This window comes from Epinephelus lanceolatus, chromosome 11 (assembly GCF_041903045.1).
Source record: "Epinephelus lanceolatus isolate andai-2023 chromosome 11, ASM4190304v1, whole genome shotgun sequence".
In the NCBI taxonomy this organism is placed as follows: Eukaryota; Metazoa; Chordata; class Actinopteri; order Perciformes; family Serranidae; genus Epinephelus; species Epinephelus lanceolatus.
In genome coordinates, this window is record NC_135744.1 from 42,045,949 (window position 1) to 42,064,033 (window position 18,085).

The following is an 18,085-nucleotide window of genomic DNA, read 5'->3' on the forward strand; positions in this document are numbered from 1 at the left end:
GGTCAGTGTATGTTTGGTCCCGTACAGGGTAGAAAGGTAGAAATATGGCTATTAAAATGAGTTAGGTTATCTGCATTTTGCCAACAGGTACATGAAAGTAAAAAGACAGGTTCAGTGTCAGGTTATACGATTACTTTAAAATCATAAATGTGGACTTTCAAGCAGAGGATCTTAACTCATTTTGACATGAAGAAATGAAAAGATGGATACATGAAATCAGATTAAAAGTGTTCATGAAGAACTCGTAAATTCAAATTTAAAACTAATTAATGACTTTTATGTTTTGTTTTGTTTTTTATAAAACTGAGTTTAAGAAATTTTAAGAACCTGCAGACACCCTGCCATCATCCATCCATCCATTTTCTAACCGCTTATCCTCTGGAGCCTATCCCAGCTGACACTGGGTGAGAGGCAGGGTTCACCCTGGACAGGTCGCCAGACTATCACAGGGCTGACACATAGAGACAGACAACCATTCACACTCACATTCACACCTACGGACAATTTAGAGTTATCAATTAACCTGCATGTCTTTGGACTGTGGGAGGAAGCTGGAGCACCTGGAGGAAACCCACGCTGACACAGGGAGAACATGCAAACTGCACAGAGGGGCTCCCACACCCGGGATTGAACCAGGAACCCTCTTGCTGTGAGGCGACAGTGGTAACCACTATACCACCGTGCCGCCCCACCCTGCCATCATTTTCAATAATTTCCATCAGACATCTTTAAACAAAAGGAATGAAAGATATGAAGACAATATAAATATTCAATCACTGCAGAGTTTCATGACATGACATACAATCCTAAAACAAAAAAAAGTTGGGGTTTTTTTCTGCCTTTGTTCCTAATTAAGGGTTTAAAGGAAGTGATCCTGCTTGTTAGATGGTTTGAGAGACCAAACAATGACCCTTATTATAAGCGCACTCAAATAAAAGCCTCATGTGACTGAAAGACTTTTAAAAATGCAGACACTGGAGACTGGCAGGTTCCTCTTATCTGTTATCATCTACTTATTTGGAAGCGGACACTAAAGAGAGCACACATGCCTTTGAAAACAGTTCGAGAGTAAACAGCCTGTGGAAACGGTGGGGAATTAAATCTTTAGACATTCAAGACAAAATCAAAACAAAAGCGGTTTACAAATGTTATTTATCTGGGACAGTCCATTACAGTCAGACACTTACAGAGATAAACATTGATTGGACTGATGTGTCTGAGTGAGCTGAGGTCTTTTTTTAATTCTTCACATGATTATTTCCTTCATGTCCTAAGTTTGATATCATTGGGCTTATCTAGCAAAGGGTCTAGTAAAAGTATTTGTAAAGTAACTGTCCAATAACATTTCCAAATTATGGCCAATCTGCCAATAAACAACATTTAAACAACAGATTCTCTAAGCAGGCCCTCAGATCAGCGTAACATTCGCCTCCTCACAAAGTTGTTAGAAATGTAAGAAAGACAATAATCATGTCCTAAAGGGGAGGATACATTCAACCTATGAGTGCCTCTCCAGATAAGACATTTAATCATGATATACAATGACTTAAAGGAACAGTGTGTAGCATTTAGTGGCATCTAGCAGTGAGGCAGATGCAGATTGCAACCAAGTGAAACTTCTTCCATGTGTCAAGCATGACGTTTTGGCTAGAATTCCTTATGTGTTCATTGTTCAGGAGGTTTTTTTTCCAGGAGCCAAATTATCCACAGAGGTCTCTTCCTTTCCAAAACAAACAGACCCGATGATTAAAACTGGTAAAAACACTAAATAAAGCAGTTTAACATTGAAAAATATGTTTCCCTAAGGGGCTTCTCACCACAATGGCTGACACAAAAACCCAAAATGGCCCTATCTAGAGCCAGTGTTTGGTTTGTCTGTTCTGGGCCACTGTAGAAACATGGCTGTGCAACATGGCAGACTCTAGGCGAGGACCCGCTCCCTATGTTGATATTAACATCTCATTCTAAGGTAATGAAAATGTAATTATTTTGATGTGATTATACACTAAAGAAAACATACAAATTATATTAAATTCCATTTCAGCCAATGTATCCTCCTAAATCCTACACACTGGACCTTTAAGGAGGGCTTTCTGTCATAAAAAGCAGAGGGGAAATCAACAATGAAGAACTGCCAAAGCCAAGTTCCAGTGAACATAATAAACTAAAAACCTACGTGTGTGTAGATACCCACTGACACCTATCATTTTTTTCTCTAAAGATAACAAAAGATAGTTAGTCCCACTTAAAAGCCTGTCTACAATACTAGTATAGAAACTGCATTTTCCCTCAAACTGAAATGCAAATGATCAGACATATGGACACGTAGACAGTGTTCAATAGTTCATTTGGCAAGTTCATTTTTTTTTAAATGAATTTATTTACTCTAGCAGTGATTCTAGCAGTTGTTTGTTTTAAAAAGTAAAATGGATTAAAAGTATTCCTGACTCGTTTATTACTGCAGGCCAATGATTTGTGGTCACCACTCCAGGTCCATCTGTGCACGTTGAAGGTAACGGTCAAGAGTCACTGCACTTTTTTTGTCCCTCTTTTGTTGTACATGATGAATGCAATCCGGATCTTAAGCTGGTGTTGACTGCTGTCCGGGAAAATTAATTGTACTATGCTACTGTGATAATAAATAAGATCGGCAGATGTCCTGCTTGATCATCAACATCCAGATGTCCTGGTAGGGTCCCATTATGTTATCCTGGATGAAGATGATATAAACTTTACAGCTGTTAACCTTACATTCTACACAGTGTAAAAAAAAAAGTTAAAAAGTACAATTCAAATATCCGTAATGATATAAATAAAGCAATAATCCACTCTGCCCTGCAGGACACACAGTCTGTTCAGACACAGCCACCAGAGCCTAGCTGGGGCGAACGTACATAACAATAATAATAAATTTCTCTGTCTCTTGACAACACAGGTTGTTTATCACTAAGTGTTCATCCCTGCTCTCCACGCTGTCACGCCTGGCTTCCCATCTCCCATGTCATTGCTGTGAAGTCCATGTCTGTGAGCGTGACGGTGAACGGAGCCTCCACCCTCTCGGGCTCCACACGCTCCTCGACTCTCCCGGTGCTGTTCAAGTTGTTTACCCTCCAGGAATTCAGAGGTCGAATCGTTTTTTGGAAACGCTGCAAAAGAAAAGCAAGAGACAGTGAGAGGCCATTTCATCCACCAGTGTTTTCTATTTTGACAGGCACAGCAGTGACAGTCTGAACTGTACGGTGAGTGTGATCAGGGCAGAGGTGTAACCGGACCTCACAGTGACAGAATGACATAGTGGTGATACTGACGTCTTTCAGTGTTCCGGTTTCCCTGCTGATGGCCACGATGGCCCAGATGAGGATCTGCAGACAGCAGGTAGCGCCCATGCACACGCCCAACGCTTTCCCCCACAGTGGATACACATAGGAGCCGTAGCGGAGTGAAGTTCTGTACATCTCGATGAAGATGTAGGTCAGGATGAACTGGAGTGAGCAGAGGAATGTGTCATCCAAACAAAGAAGCAACAATGGCAACAGAAGAAGAGTGAATGAGGAGGCCAGCAGAGAGATGCTACAAGCTGGAGGGGGGCTCAGATTGAATGTCAGGTTCTCCTCTTGAATTATTCACAACTGCTGTTGTGAAGATTTCAGCACAGTTGGCTACATTTCAAAGTGTCGATGTCATTTTAGTTTGGTAGGTGACACATTTGTAGAAGTTAGTAATTGAGTTATACTTTGTTCTCCCTCAGTTTACGATAACATTTTAACAACTTACTGGGACAGCACAGTGTCTCACCCCTCATCAGATTACCTTCTGACTCTATATGCAACATTTCTATATCAAGTAGCTTTACTGTAAATGGAAATTTTGCTTCAGGTGACAAGTGCAGCAGAGATAACAGTGGGAGTGATGTCACATGGATAGTGTAACTGATGCAAACCAACAATACTGTGAGGCTATCATATGAGATTTAGCACAGCAGTTATATAAAACCTGTCAACCTCAGTGCAGCCAGATTTTTAGAAAAGACATCCAATGATTCAAAAAGCCAGCTGCGTTTACGGAAGTTTAATAGATAGATTCTGAAAAGCATTTGTCATACTAATTACAGATAACCAACGCTGATGTCATACTGCGTCTACTAACAACATATACTGCTATTAATACTGATGTGTTCACTCACCAGCAGAAGAAACGGAGTGCAGAAAACCCAGCATGCTTTGAAGTAAAGCAGCACTTTGGTGCACCAGGGGGGGCAGTGGCGGATCATATCAATGATGTCCTGACAAAACTGGTTGACTCCTGATAGAGTAAAGACATAAATGTTAGGAACCCTGGAACAACCCAGAAATCACAGGGACAACAGAGCATGAGATACTGTGTTTATCTTGTTACCAAAATGGTGTAAAACTGAAAAAAGAATACTGCACATAATATAGCAAATTGAGCAAAACTGACCAGCAGGAGGAGCGACGGGCTCTGGTAAGCTGTCCAGTTTGCGCTGGTTTTGTGCAGCTGGCTGTAAATAACATGCATATCCTGTCCTGGGTAGCCTGAATGCTGCTATTTGAAAATGTTCAACCTAAATTTTTGGATTGGAACTTGACCATTTCAGTTTGAGCATTCTGAATCTACTTTTATGAAACTCTGAAATGTGAAGTTTTGGGTCTGAATTTGTTTTTAAAAAAATCTAATTCAGCTTTTGAAACTGCAAATCAAGAAACTAAGGTGAATTCAAATCAAATGCATGTACAGGGTATATGCAGGAATCCTGAGGTTAATTTCAATACCTTTTTTAAGACCTTCCAAAAAAACCTTAAGACCCCATCACCACTTCAAGCTGTCGTTAGCAGCAACGCATCTTTAACTTACTAAACAGTTGTAGTTTGCAATTAAATCTACGGAGCACAAACATACAACAGAACTCAGATAAGATGAGAAGGATTTTTTATTGTCTTTTGCTCCTCTGTTTGGCGCCTGGACGTGCGCCGTCGCGTGTTGTCGCACAGATACGCGCACGGCCCCGAGTGACAGTCCGAGTGTGCCTACCTACACATCGTTGTTTGTAATAGTCGCGAGGAGGAAAATAAATTATACATTCATGGATACTTTTTGTCAAAGCTTGAATGCCAAGAAAATTTAATACTTCATAAAATCGCGATTAAGACTTTTTAATACCTTTTAAGGGCCTTAATTTTCCGACATTTGATTTATCAACTTTTAATACTTTTTAAGACCCCGCGGACACCCTGATGTAGATAAATGGTTTTCAAAGTACAGTATGTCAGTGCTATGAATTCAGTGGTGTTTAAATGTCAATATTAAGCATTTAGTTGCTGTTAACATTCAAATACTAATGTCTCTTTGCTTGCTGCTGAATATAATATATAGAAACTGAAGCATTCACAACACAGGATGTCTCTCTTCTTTTACAACTTGCTAAACATCACAGGTCCTGAATGACTCAAACTTCTATGAAGGAATGATGTGGTGTTAAGAGTTTGGTGTGAGGGTTAGCGGTTTGTGATGGGCTACCGTAGAAGAAGGAGATGCCAATGCACATGAAGAGGGTGATGATGATGAGGCCAAAGCTAGTGCTGAAGGAGTCAATGAGAGTGAACCAGTAAATCCCTCCCTATGAGGACACACACACACACACAGCATGGAGGAATGTGAGTCTGACCACAGAAAAGATGCATTTGCAGCCACATTTATCGCCAACTACAGTTCAACACACTCACATTAGTCACCAACAGGAGACCCATCAGGTAGAAGCAAAAACACAGAATGCCCAAGAACAAGGACTTTTGCAGTGAGTTCGCTCTGAGATGTGGAAACTCATCCAGCACGGCCGTGACGATGCCCTCCATGTTTCCAAACTGTGAAGCAGCAGAGTGGAAGGTATCAATCACAACGAGGCGGACTCACACATCTTTATAACTGGTCATATCTATGTGTGGTGTGTGGCCTTACCAGTGTATCGATCCCCAGCATAAAGAGCATGAGGAAGAACATAATGGACCAGAACACAGAGCCTGGCAGCAGAGCAAGGGCCTCTGGGTAAGCAACGAAGGCTAACCCAGGACCTAGGGCAAAAAAGAACACATCAACAAGTTTGTTAGCTTGTTAGCTTACAGGCTAACTGGCAGTGGGTGACCTGGCGTTAGTGGTTGTACACAAATGTACAATAACGTGCTACAGTGGGATTTTTGGTATATAGTGGAAGGAAGCTTCAGGGTCTGGTTTACATCCAAAAACTGCACACTCTATCAAGTTTGCTGTCAAAACCTTTTCCAGTTTCTTTGCCGGTGCTGTATCAAAGTCTTTTTTTCCCGCTGACACATGTTTATTAGACAGCGACTGGCTTTCGAATTGGTGACGTACTTAATGTAGCTTGCCTGGGTACATTTGAATCCTGAAGCTTTTAGGAGAGTGGACAGACATTGCCTCCTCCCGTAGAGGAGGACGTCTCAAGTGACAGACTTTGCACAGATACAAGTCAGTATAGTAAGGTCAAAGTTTTGAGTGGAGGGGATACAAAATGGCTACCTCACTGCTCTGTAATAGAAGCTGCTTTACACAAAGAAACAGAGCCTAAGTTACATTGAAAAAATGAGCACAGTAACTACCTGTATCTGCCACCTCTCCGACAGGCACCCCCTTCTTCCACGCCATGTGACCCAGGATTGAGAATATAGCAAATCCAGCAAAGAAGCTGGTGCTGCAGTTTCCTGTGGTGATAATCAAAGTGTCCCTGAAATAAACAGAACCACGATTAAGAGGACTGAACAAACATCATGGCCGCAACAACAAAGCCAACATCACAGCTCAGCACAAACTCACCTGATGACATTGTTGTCAAACTTATTGTAAGAGGCCATAGAGAGCAGCCCTCCAACTCCAATACCTAAGGAGTAGAAGATCTGTGAGGCTGCATCATTCCACACCTGCAATTTATCAGACAGAAATATGCCTTAAACAATGAAAATATAAAGCAGCAACAAGTCACCATAGTGCTCACAGATTCCTCAGTGTGCCATCTGAAATACCTGAGCATTAGATAATCGGCTCCAGTCTGGTGTGAGGTAGAAAGCAATGCCCTGAAGAGAGCCTTCCAGTGTGGCACCTCTTATGATTAAAACAATCAGCACAAAATATGGGAAGGTAGCTGTTACATAAACCACCTGAAAGCACAGACAGCACAGACACATTAGACATGATATGTCAGTAAAGGGCAGGATTGTGTGTGTGTGTGTGTTTTGTGGGAGCTGACAATAACAACATTGTGTTGATATTCACCTTGCCAGAGCTGCGGATGCCCTTGAGCATACAAAGGAAGATGATGATCCAGGCAGCCAGGAGGCACAGAGCCAAGGGCCACCGGACAGGGCCTGGGTCGTGGAGGCCCTCACTGTATACTACACCCAGCACACGCTCACTGCACGACACAAGGAAAACATAAGCATATAAAACAGCACACCTCTTACCACACCTATGACTAGACTTATTACACATTAACTGAAGCACAATACACAAGGTATGGTCGCTGGGCTGGGTTTATTAATGACCAGGAAGGCATCTGTCTGAAGAAAAAACAGCACTCATACAGTTGAGTATGAAGTACTGCGCTTGTATTTCAGTTTATAGGCAAAAAAGGCTGTGGTTTCTGCTCTCTTTGTGCTGCTACACTTCTCAACTCAATTAAATGAATTCTATTCCTCACCAGCAGAGTAATAAAAATTTAATACAGCAGAGCACACGTCAGTGAGGATGGGAAGATTCATCGAACTGTTATTTAGAAATCAGGTATACTTTATTGATCCCCAGCGGAAACTGGCAGAAAATAATGGTTTGATGATAGAGTACAGCCATCTCGGTGTGGGTGTGAGGTTACTGAGGCGTTTAACAACAGTTGCTGTGTTCACTCGTGCTAACGGGGCAGACGTTGAACTGGCCACTAGCCCAGGGCAGCAACATACAGTTAATTTGCAGCAGAAAATCCGATAAGCAAGGACATCAACCTAGTAGGCAGTCCTTCAATGTGGCCCAGGACACATTAGCATAAACACTGCTGAAAGAATGTGGCCACATGCAGCCCAGACCACCTCTGAATGTGGTCTGAGCAGTCAGATCTCAAGAAGCACTGAGGATGCGTTGGGTGCATTCACACCTGTACTTTGAGCTGTCCACTTGCGATCTGATCACCCATGATGCATTGTAACGACAGGTGGAAACAGGGCCTGAGGTGAGGGGGCAGAGTTCACGAGAAAAATGGCCTCTCACTGCCTCTGAGTGCCTGCCATGCTTTCTGAGAGTAGGCTCTGGTGATGGGTTTACCAAACTAGATATTACACAGTGCCTCAGTCTGAACCCTTTTAGTTTGTTTGCTGTATATCAATAAAGACGTATTTTTACGTGGAGCAGGCAGTAAGCTGTCACTGAGGCATTGTGGCTGAAGAACAACCTTCTCCTCCATGTTTGAAATACAGCAGAACCTTTCGTGCAAAACGTATTCAGAGAGCTGAGGAGTATCTGTGATGCTTAACTTGTAAAGTACCACAGTCGTAAGGCTTTACACCTGTTGTTATATAACATCATAATGTTTTAACTGGCAAACGGGAAGTCTTGTGTATTATGCAGGTGTTATACAGTATAAGGAATTGTGTTTGGTGTAGCCGCAAAGTCCTGATTCACATTAGCTGAAAAGGTGACAGATTAACCAGTTTGAAGAGTCCATTCATCGTAAAGAATGCTTGTGTTTGTTGAAGAAAAACATTTGAACAATGTTTGTGCGCAGCATACTGCCAGAGCCAGTTACAAGTCCTGGAGATTGAGTTGTACGGCAGGCGCGTCGCCAGACACTTTTCACCGGGGCACGCGCCTTGGTAAACCTGTAAAAATTCCCAGTCAAATTTCATAAATAAGCCTATTTTTTTTCATTACTGAATATCCGTATTCATTGCTGAGTGTCCGTAGGGCTACGCTATGACTGATGTGTCAAGGAAGAATAGCATGGGCACAATTTCTTCCTACTTCAACCACGTAGTAGGGCCGGAGTTGCACTTGCAGGCATTGGATGCGTCCGTACATATTCAGTGAATGGAACGTGCATGAAGCCTAGCACGCATCCGCGCGAAATTGGAGTTGGAACACAATCTGCTGAGGCCTGCGGTGGAAATTTATCAGCGGACAGTAGCCCGCACGTGTTGTCAAATAAAGCCGAAGCGTAGTATATAATACCACTACACATTGATGAGTTACTGTCATCATGGACATAAGGAAATTCTTTCTGCAGAACAGAGGAGGCAGGGACAGGGAAGCAGCAAGGAGAGATGAGAATGAGGTGGAGGGAGGTAAGATCATCTGGTTTTGTCTGTTGTGTCAATGCCAAAAACATGAGTCTCACAAATCACGACCCCAAATGAAACTATGGCTAGTTTAGGTTCACTTTAGATAGCGTTCGGAAATGCCATTTTCAAGCCTGTGGGCGGGCTCATTTAAAAAGCTGCCCAATCAGGGGAATACCTTTTCAGACCATATCAGGTACTTTAAATTTAAGATTTTGACTTTTTTTGGTAATATTCCCTCTTGTAGTGTGTGTGTCTTCTTGATTACATTTATTGTGCTACAGTAAGATTGAAAAGTTCAATAGCTGGACTGAAATATTGTTATTTGCGTATATGTTCTTTATTTTGTACCTGTTGATTTGTAACATTGTAAGACTGTGTAAATCTGTTTTTTGGTGATATTCCCTCTTGTAGAAGGCTTACTTGATTATGTTTGGTGTGCTACAGAAGGAGGAATTGAAAGGTTCAATGGCTGAAATCAAAAGTGTTTATATTTGCTTACAGATAGAGCTCTGTTAAACCTGTTGAGGTTCATGCAAATATAAATAAATGTTGTCAGACATCTAGTACAGGCTAACTTTCTGTATGTCATACATCTCACCATAGTGCTTTTGTAAGTCGTCTGTAAGTTTGAGTGGCATTTATATTTAGTAAGGCAGTATTGTAAATCTATATGTGTTGTGTGTGTGTGGAAGGGGGGGGGTCGGCTTCTGACTGGAGGCCTGTGCCCCTGCACAGCTGTATGCCTACTCACGCCCCTGTTGTACGGTAGACATTTATCAGTCTAAAGCAGTCCACAGTAATAAAACACTTTAGGCTTGATTTTGTTTAATTTTACAATTTAAAAAAGACAAACTCACTTCCAGAATATTTCTGTGGGGCTGAGGCCTCTACCGGTGGAGTTGTTGCCAGTGGTGCCGTTTCCACAGAGAGCTGCGTTGGCTATAGCATCACAGGACCAGGGCAGAGGGCTCTGGAACGAGCTGCCCAGGTAGTAAAATGTCCATGCTATGATGACGTTATAGTAGAGACACACCAGTGTGGACACACAGATCATCCCGATGCCAATACCTACATGAAGAGACACAGCCTTTAGTATCTCAGAAAAACAGGATATACATGTGTAAGGATACCATATGAGATATTGGTTGTGTCATTTCAATAAACAGGAAGTTATGAACCCCTGTTGTATTAAGTGGTAGTTGGACATGCTCAAACAAAGAAATACACATTCAATGAACATCTCAGTGTATCACCCCTTAAAGGAACAGGTCACCCCAAAATCGAAAGACTTATTTTTCCTCTCCAATGTAGCACAACTTATCAGTCTAGATTGTTTTGGTGTGAGCTGCTGAGTGTTGGAGATATCGGCCATAGAGTCGTCTGCACTGTACTCTGCATTTTTTGGCACTTTGAGCACCACAAGCTGAGTGACATCTAGTTCAATTATATTCGAGAGAAGGCAGAAACCTCCATGGACAATGTCGTCAGCACTCAGCAACTCCTACCACAACAATCTAGATTGATAAACAGCACTGCAGGTAAAAGAAAAAATGTGTATTTTTGATTTTGGGGGCAACTGTACCTTTAAATGCAGCATGCCAGACACTCACACTTAATGTTGTGCATGTATACCAGAAACTATTATTTCCTTTTACAATACTTAGAGCAACTCCATCCCTCATAATTCAGCATGCCAACCTGCTGCTGGCATTTCAAGTTTAACATCAAAACTACTCTTATGATAAACCTGCTTTTCCGGCTCTATTTTTGTGAGTTCCTGCACGTTTCCTTATGAGATGTTTATATTTAGAAACTGAGCTGCAGAGCTCTTAGGAATTTCTAAGGTTAGCCACATGACGGATGTCAGTGGGGTGACAAACTGATGACAGCCAGCCAGTTATTTCCTTGACTATAATGTTAGTCTGGACTGACTGGTGACACAGGCATTGTGATGTCATGTGAGGTCCTGCATACTCAAATCATTACACATGGTTCAAACTGGATGCTCAAGATTCCTGGAGAATTGTGATCCGATATTTCTATACAATTTAAAACTAACTAATCACATTAGGTCCCCACCCTGACATAACCATCTCTAAAGGGTTTGAAGTTTGTGTCACTGGATTACAGTGTGTGCAAGTGTGTAAACGCCGAGGTAAGCAGCATGATACATACCTTTGAGCAGAGGGCAGCATTTCCACACTGTGATGGGGCCAGCTGCTCCGTACTGGCCTAAGCTTAGCTCCATGAGGAAGAGTGGAACGCCCGTAACAAAGAGCATAATGAAGTACGGGATGAGAAACACACCTGCGAAGAATAAAAATATGGCTGTTTGAGGAAGGGTGGTGCTGGGGGAGACATCCACTGCAATCATTTTGCGCAGCTGCATAAAGATGGCCTGTAGAGGCAGGTTTCACTCATACGATCTCTGTCTAGGTGGCAGCTTCACAGACTGATGTTATTCTATTTTACTGTCAGTCAAGCTCCAACATGTCTGATTCCAGATGGATATGCATGCTGTATTAAGCTGGGTTAGACATAGTGTCTGGTGTGCAATCAAGGAAAACTCATAGGATTAGTAAATGTCTTGTGTTGTGGCTCCCTGTACCAAAGGCTGCCATGGAGAGCTCTGGACTAAGTGTGGAGAATAAGCCAGCGTGATTAGGACAGTGCACACCCCAGGGCAGGGCAAAGAGGGCCTCTTGCCCAGATAGGCGCAACAAATTATTACAGACATATGGTACACCCAGGCATTTGAAGCATTCCAGACTTCAGAAGGCAGTGAAAATGCTTGTAGAGTGCTCACCTCCTCCATTGCGATAACAAAGGTACGGGAACCGCCACACGTTCCCCAGTCCCACACAGTATCCGATACAGGAGAGCAGGAACTCATACTTCCCTCCCCACTGCTCCCTCTGGATTACCGGAGTTGGAGAGGGTGCACGACTCGAGGCTTGGGAGTCTAAGTGTGGTTGTGGTGCAGGCGTAGGTGTTGAGTTGTGGCCATTCTGAGTAACGGCATGCCCGTTCAAGTGTACTGAATTCTAGAGGAAATAAAATAACATTTCAAAGAGTCAGAGAGGAGATATACAGTGCTACAGATATCAGTGAAAATCTGGTAGTCAAATTCAATCAAGGTAGTTAAATTGTTTATCTGTGGATTGTATAGAATAGTGCAAAATGATTAGTGGGTTATTCAATTTGTCAAGTGACAGGCTTTGTGTAAAGTTTACAGTGTCTGTCTATCATGACGTGTTCAAACCACATACTGGACTATTTCTTCCTCTTCCTTCCTGCAGGCCACCCACCTCTAAACAAGAAGGGAACTATTTTCTCACGTCAGGTCGCAGGGAGGAAGTCACACTTTGATAACAGCGGGGCTTCTGCTTTGTGTGCTGTTGCTGTCATTGTTACGTGTTTAAAGATGAATATTAATTCATCAATTATTCCAATGAAACACAAATACAATACAATACTGATTTCTAAATACAATAACCGAGTCGTCCAAAATGTAATTTCTTTCTGAGATTTCTTGTTTCTCCAAGTTTTACATATGTTAATATATGACACACAGAGACATAAAATGCGGAAGAGTATTAGGGACAGGCACAAGGGGAAATAAATGAAAGGAGGAAGGTTTGTTTGTTTGCACTACAAGAATAAAGTTAAAATGTTGAGAAGAAAGTAAACTTTTTAGAATAAAATTGAACTATCAGTAGTAGTGGCAGGCATAGGACAAAATATGCATTCCAAGAATAAAGTTGAAATGTTGAGAGTGAAATTGACATTTTAATATTAAATTCAAACTTTTGAGAATTAAGTAAAGTACTAGCGTCAGCTCTCATGGCTGCCTCTACAAAATGACTTGTCTGATGAATTTGTGAAACTGTGCATCTGAAACACTTTTCATAACGAGGACATTATTTCTCTTTTAGACCATAAACACAGTGTAGTAATGAGTATCAGGACTTTGAGAAGACTGTGCCGAAAATTGTATCTGTTCAGAGGGAGAAACCACACAAACCTGAAAGAGGTGGCTGCATTCTTGCAAACTGAAAGCTGAAAGTGGGTAATGGACAAATGCAAGGGTATCCATGGTTACACCTTCGTGCCATACAGAGTGGGTATGATGTATCAGAAGACATGATTTGATGAACCAGAACTGAAAATTCAGCTTTATCCTTAACATTTTGACTTATTCTTGACATTTCAACTTTATTCTCAAAGTGCAAAAAAATGTAAAAATTTGTTCTCAGCATTTTCAACTTTATTTATGAAATATTAAATTAAAAAAAAAAATCTCCTGTTATTTTTTACCTTATGCCTGCGGCCCTATACTTTTCCATAATTGAGACATCAAAGTATGACCCTGGGACTTAAGGTACTGCACAATGCAATGAGGTGACAGGATGACAGAGGAATGTGCTAAACAAATTGCAGTTCTTCAGGTAAACCAAGGTGACTGCATAGGATTTAATGTACAGCATCAAAGACTGTGCTTAGAGAGCAAAAAAACAATATTAATCATCATCAGCGGGCAAGAGGTCATTTGTACATTAACAATACAAGATTTATACTAATTTATACTTATTTTAATATCAAAGTATAATAACTATTTTCAATATTTTCTTTTTTTTTTTTGATTAATCAATTTAATCATTAAAATTTATATATAACTTTGTTTAAATCGGAAAAGAGCTTAACTGAGATAAAAAAAAATTGGGCAGATGTCCCGACCCAGATGGCAGCACCACCAGAGAATGTAAAACATAGAGCATCCAAAACATATAATATTTATTTACTTATTTAACACAACTGAGAAGGTGGAACTAAGTATTTTTTGGTATGTATGCTTGAAAAGGTACTGCAACAACTAGAGTTGTACCGATACCAGTATCAAAAATGCCTCCGATGCTGCCTAAAATGCGGTATCGGGTATCAGCGAGTACAGCCTATGACCAATCCGATACCACTTAATGCCTCATGTCATTACGCATACGCACACTACAGGCAAACGAAACGGAAACGGAGCAGAGTTTAAAAAGCATTCTACTGTAGCCTTTAAAATGTCTTTTTACCAAATTGTGTGGCTGCACTTTAACCTGTGTCTTGATCTGTGTCAACACTGAATAATAATAACAATAATAAAAAAGTTTTATGGCATTGATTCTACTATTATGTATTTATTTCTTAAGATTTTACACAGAGTTTTAGGAGTTGAGACATACAACAGTTCATATCCCATCCATTTTTATTTTACGCGCTGGTATCGGATCGGTACTCGGTATCGGCAGATACCTAAGGTTCAGGGATCGGAATCGGTATCAGGAAGGAAAAAGTGGTATTGGTACATCTCTAGCAACAATTAATCGATTATATTACAAGCCTTTAAGTGTTGACACTGCTTTACTGTGTATCAACCAGCTGATTAATCAGCTGATCGTTGCTGCTCTAGTCGAATAAGTGATTCCATTTACAGAGGACTTTTTGCTGAAAAAGGGACCACTGTACATTACATAACTCGGGCTGAATGTGAATATGAGAGCTCTGGGTGTTGTGTAAAAAAGCAAATACTGCTATTGAAGTCTGGTCAGCATTATTTAAACAGCCCAAAGCTGCAACTCAGGGGACGACTCAGTTTAATGCCAACGCCTTGATAATGTTACACAGCTGAACAGGTGAGGTGCAAAAACGTTGTGAAAAGTGTGGACAAACACATGTGTTGGAGCTCAGGCTTTATCTCGTCTGTCCACAGTGTGACTGTTGGGCTGAAGCCCGGGAGGTGAGCGCGATGTGGACGGACAGGTTGGACTGCTTCATCTGGAGAAATGTTATCTGTCCTGCCACGACACCAGGGAGTCCCGTAAGGTGACATGAAGTCGTCCCACACTGCTTTCAGAGTCTAACGCGAGTCTTAAACGCTAACATGGTGATATGTGAGTGAGGACCTGGCGGTGAAGAGCCTGAACAACAAAGCTCCGCTCCTACCTGCGCTGTGGGTGCACTTGCTACAGCGGGGCTCCCGAGTGCTGCTTTGCCGCTGTCGTCCTGCATTTCCCCCGCTGCGGCGCACAGGTGCTGCTTCACTGTGTTATCTGTCGCTCGTTAATCCACATTTTACACGGGAATGTCCTCCTGGAGGTACGCCATGTTGCTGTCTTTTGAGTGGCAGTTGAAGAGGTACAGCCGGTCGGTGTTGACACGGCAGGGAGACATCAGCGATGACGACGAGGAAACAAGCCGGTGGGCGGTGAGGTGAAGGGCAGGGAGGCAGGGCGCATCAGACACCTCCTCCTCCTCCTCCTCACCTGCTTTGTTTTGTTTGAGGCGAGGGCAGGGTTGATAACAATGTGTTTTGGGAGGGGACAGTGAGTCATGGAGAGCTACCTGCGGTGGACTATTACCTGATCTATTAAAAAGCTCAGCCAAGAGAATGTGGCCAAATCATTTTATTGTGAAGTGAATGTCAAGTGAAATGTTTTGTCCACACCACCAACAGAAACAACAGCACTGACATTATATAATTACACTGGGGTATGACAGTTCACTCTTGACATTTGAACTAACAAATTAATAAAGTTTAAGTAAACACTATTTCTTTTAAAGCAATGGTTTTGATTAGCCTCGCGTCACGGTTTTTATTCACTCTGAATTTTGAGAGCGGATGCCGAATTCACCAAATTCACCAAAGTAAAAGTGTTCACCAAAGTAAAACTTTAAATTCTGGCGCACCATCGATTTGGGGTGATGATGGGTGTAAGAAAATCGATTAACTTAATGGCTTGGGGCTTTTCTTTTCAATTATATTCTTTAAATTAAAGTTTCACGGCATTTTTATTAGCTTGGTGCTTTTATTTTGACGGAAAGGCGCATCCATCGAATTCCGGATCCTGTCTCACTCGCCCTGGTTCCGGTTCCTTACCAAAACGGCAACTAACGGCCCCAGACTAGCTTTGATTGATACTTTTTGTATTGTGGCCTTAAAGGTCCAGTGTGTAGGATTTCAGGGACTCTATCGGCAGAAATCACAACTTTTTTTTATTAGTTTATCCTCTTGAGACCTGAACTTTTGTTTGGTATGCATTTTTAATTTCTCCTAGCTATTTGGGATCAGTAGGACCTGCTAAGTATAAAAAACTAAACATTGTCAATGACAATAAAGTCCCACTGTCCTCAAATGAGTACTCCCTAATAGAGTGTGCCAGTAAACCCGGAACTCAGTTAGCGCTTTTAGCACTTCCAGTTCTCTCGTCTAAAAGTCAATACGTTTTTTGAATGGGATTTTGGTAAAATTCCTCAAATAAGGTCTGTGGTTAACAAAAGCTTAAGTGAGTTTCAGGTTTTGTTCTACGACATAAAACACGCCAGTAAATACCCTACTTGTGAATTTTGAAGCTTTTACATGTCGTAAAAAAGGCGGTCGCTAACAAGTTGCTCAATACGACTACAAACCCTGTCGGGGACATTAAACGTCATCATCCCCGAACAGGCGAGAGTGCTGGCAGTCCGCCATTACAGCTTCTTATTTAGCTTAAACAGTCCGATTTCCCCATTATACAATGTTTTTAAAATAAAGCAGCCGAAATCAGTTGAAAGCTTAGTGGCGGTGACGTCAAGAGTCATGCGACCGTGGAGTAGTCATGTAGTCCGTTAAAGCCTAACGTTAGCTTTTTACTTCTGGCGATCGCATTTAAGCTTCAAATGCGGTATGAAAGGTGTTCATATGTGAAGATTATCTCGCTGAACAAAACCTGTAAGTATCATAAACTTGTGTTAGCCACAGAGCTTATTTTCTGACATAATCCAAAATGTAGTGCAAAAATCACATTCACTTTCTCTTCGGGAACCAGCGCGATGCTAAACTTCCGGATTTTGACGTCAGCCCTGGCACACTCTATTAACAGTGTCTTAGCTTGTTACTAAAATTGGTCAAATTTGTTGCCATATCAAACTACAAACACTATTAATCATAGATAAACAAGTTTCAACCACAAAATGTGATCAGGTTTTGGACCTTGTCCACTTTTGTGTCGGGGTCGGCTGCAGACTGATGGCGCGTTCCAGGCAACCTGTAGGGGGCGATCACACAGAAGTGAGACGGTAGAGACGCTTCAAAGACTCTTGAAACGCTGAAAGCACTTATTCAATGCGCGCTAGCTACTGGCATCTGACGCTCAAAAAGTTGAAAATATTTTAACTTTTCAGCGTCTACATGCGTCAAAAAAGAAGCGTCTACAAAAACTCCTGTCTAAAAAGAATGCCAGTCAGACGCGCCATATCATAGGAAAACTGGTTTTACTGGCGTCGCGTTTCTAGCGTTTCATCTCGGTGTGATCGCTCCCTAACTCGTGTTTTTACAACCTTCTACCCGTGAAAGTGCACTGGAACGGCAGTCAAACCCGTAACTTACCACCTGTGAGCTCATACCAGATCGATGTACTCCCAGTTATGCTTTCTGACATCACACAGCCCTCTAAACCAATGACCTTACTCCTCTAAACAACAACGGCAGCCCCATGGATGCAGTGTTGATGCAGGTGATACACGGTGAGAAATAGACATAAAATAACCCTAATGTTAACGCATTATTGGCAGCCGCTCTAACAGCTAGTTTCCAGTGCAAGAATAAATCAAAACAAAATACGTTTCCAAACACACAGATAACGTAAAATAAAAAGTATAAAAGCATCTGTGACCTTATGCGCAGTTTCTCCTCCTCCGTTTCACTCAAATGA

The 18,085-nt window shown here is 41.8% G+C and overlaps 1 protein-coding gene across 1 annotated transcript; it reads right to left on the reverse strand.

Moving 5' to 3' along the window:
• Nucleotides 1–2,335: 2,335 nt before the first annotated feature.
• On the reverse strand, nucleotides 2,336–15,565 carry slc6a7 (solute carrier family 6 member 7). The gene is made up of 14 exons (XM_033635210.2): nucleotides 15,339–15,565; nucleotides 12,157–12,394; nucleotides 11,526–11,657; nucleotides 10,208–10,418; nucleotides 7,300–7,438; nucleotides 7,050–7,184; nucleotides 6,844–6,947; nucleotides 6,630–6,754; nucleotides 5,974–6,086; nucleotides 5,742–5,879; nucleotides 5,536–5,635; nucleotides 4,184–4,302; nucleotides 3,309–3,482; nucleotides 2,336–3,146 (listed from the first exon to the last, which is right to left on the reverse strand). Exons 1-14 carry the CDS (start codon nucleotides 15,402–15,404, stop codon nucleotides 2,976–2,978), a joined length of 1,965 nt encoding a protein of 654 aa, XP_033491101.2. The 5' UTR covers nucleotides 15,405–15,565; the 3' UTR covers nucleotides 2,336–2,975.
• Nucleotides 15,566–18,085: the final 2,520 nt, after the last annotated feature.

Bases quoted from the DNA above. Each gene is read 5' to 3' on its own strand.
- slc6a7 (XM_033635210.2), bottom strand. From the start codon at position 15,404: ATGCAGGACGACAGCGGCAAAGCAGCACTCGGGAGCCCCGCTGTAGCA. The intron at 10,419-11,525 runs GTATGTATCATG...CTCTTCATGTAG, and splicing joins ATGCTGCCCTCTGCTCAAAG to GTATTGGCATCGGGATGATC. The intron at 5,880-5,973 runs GTAAGGCCACAC...GCTGCTTCACAG, and splicing joins TGCTGGGGATCGATACACTG to TTTGGAAACATGGAGGGCAT.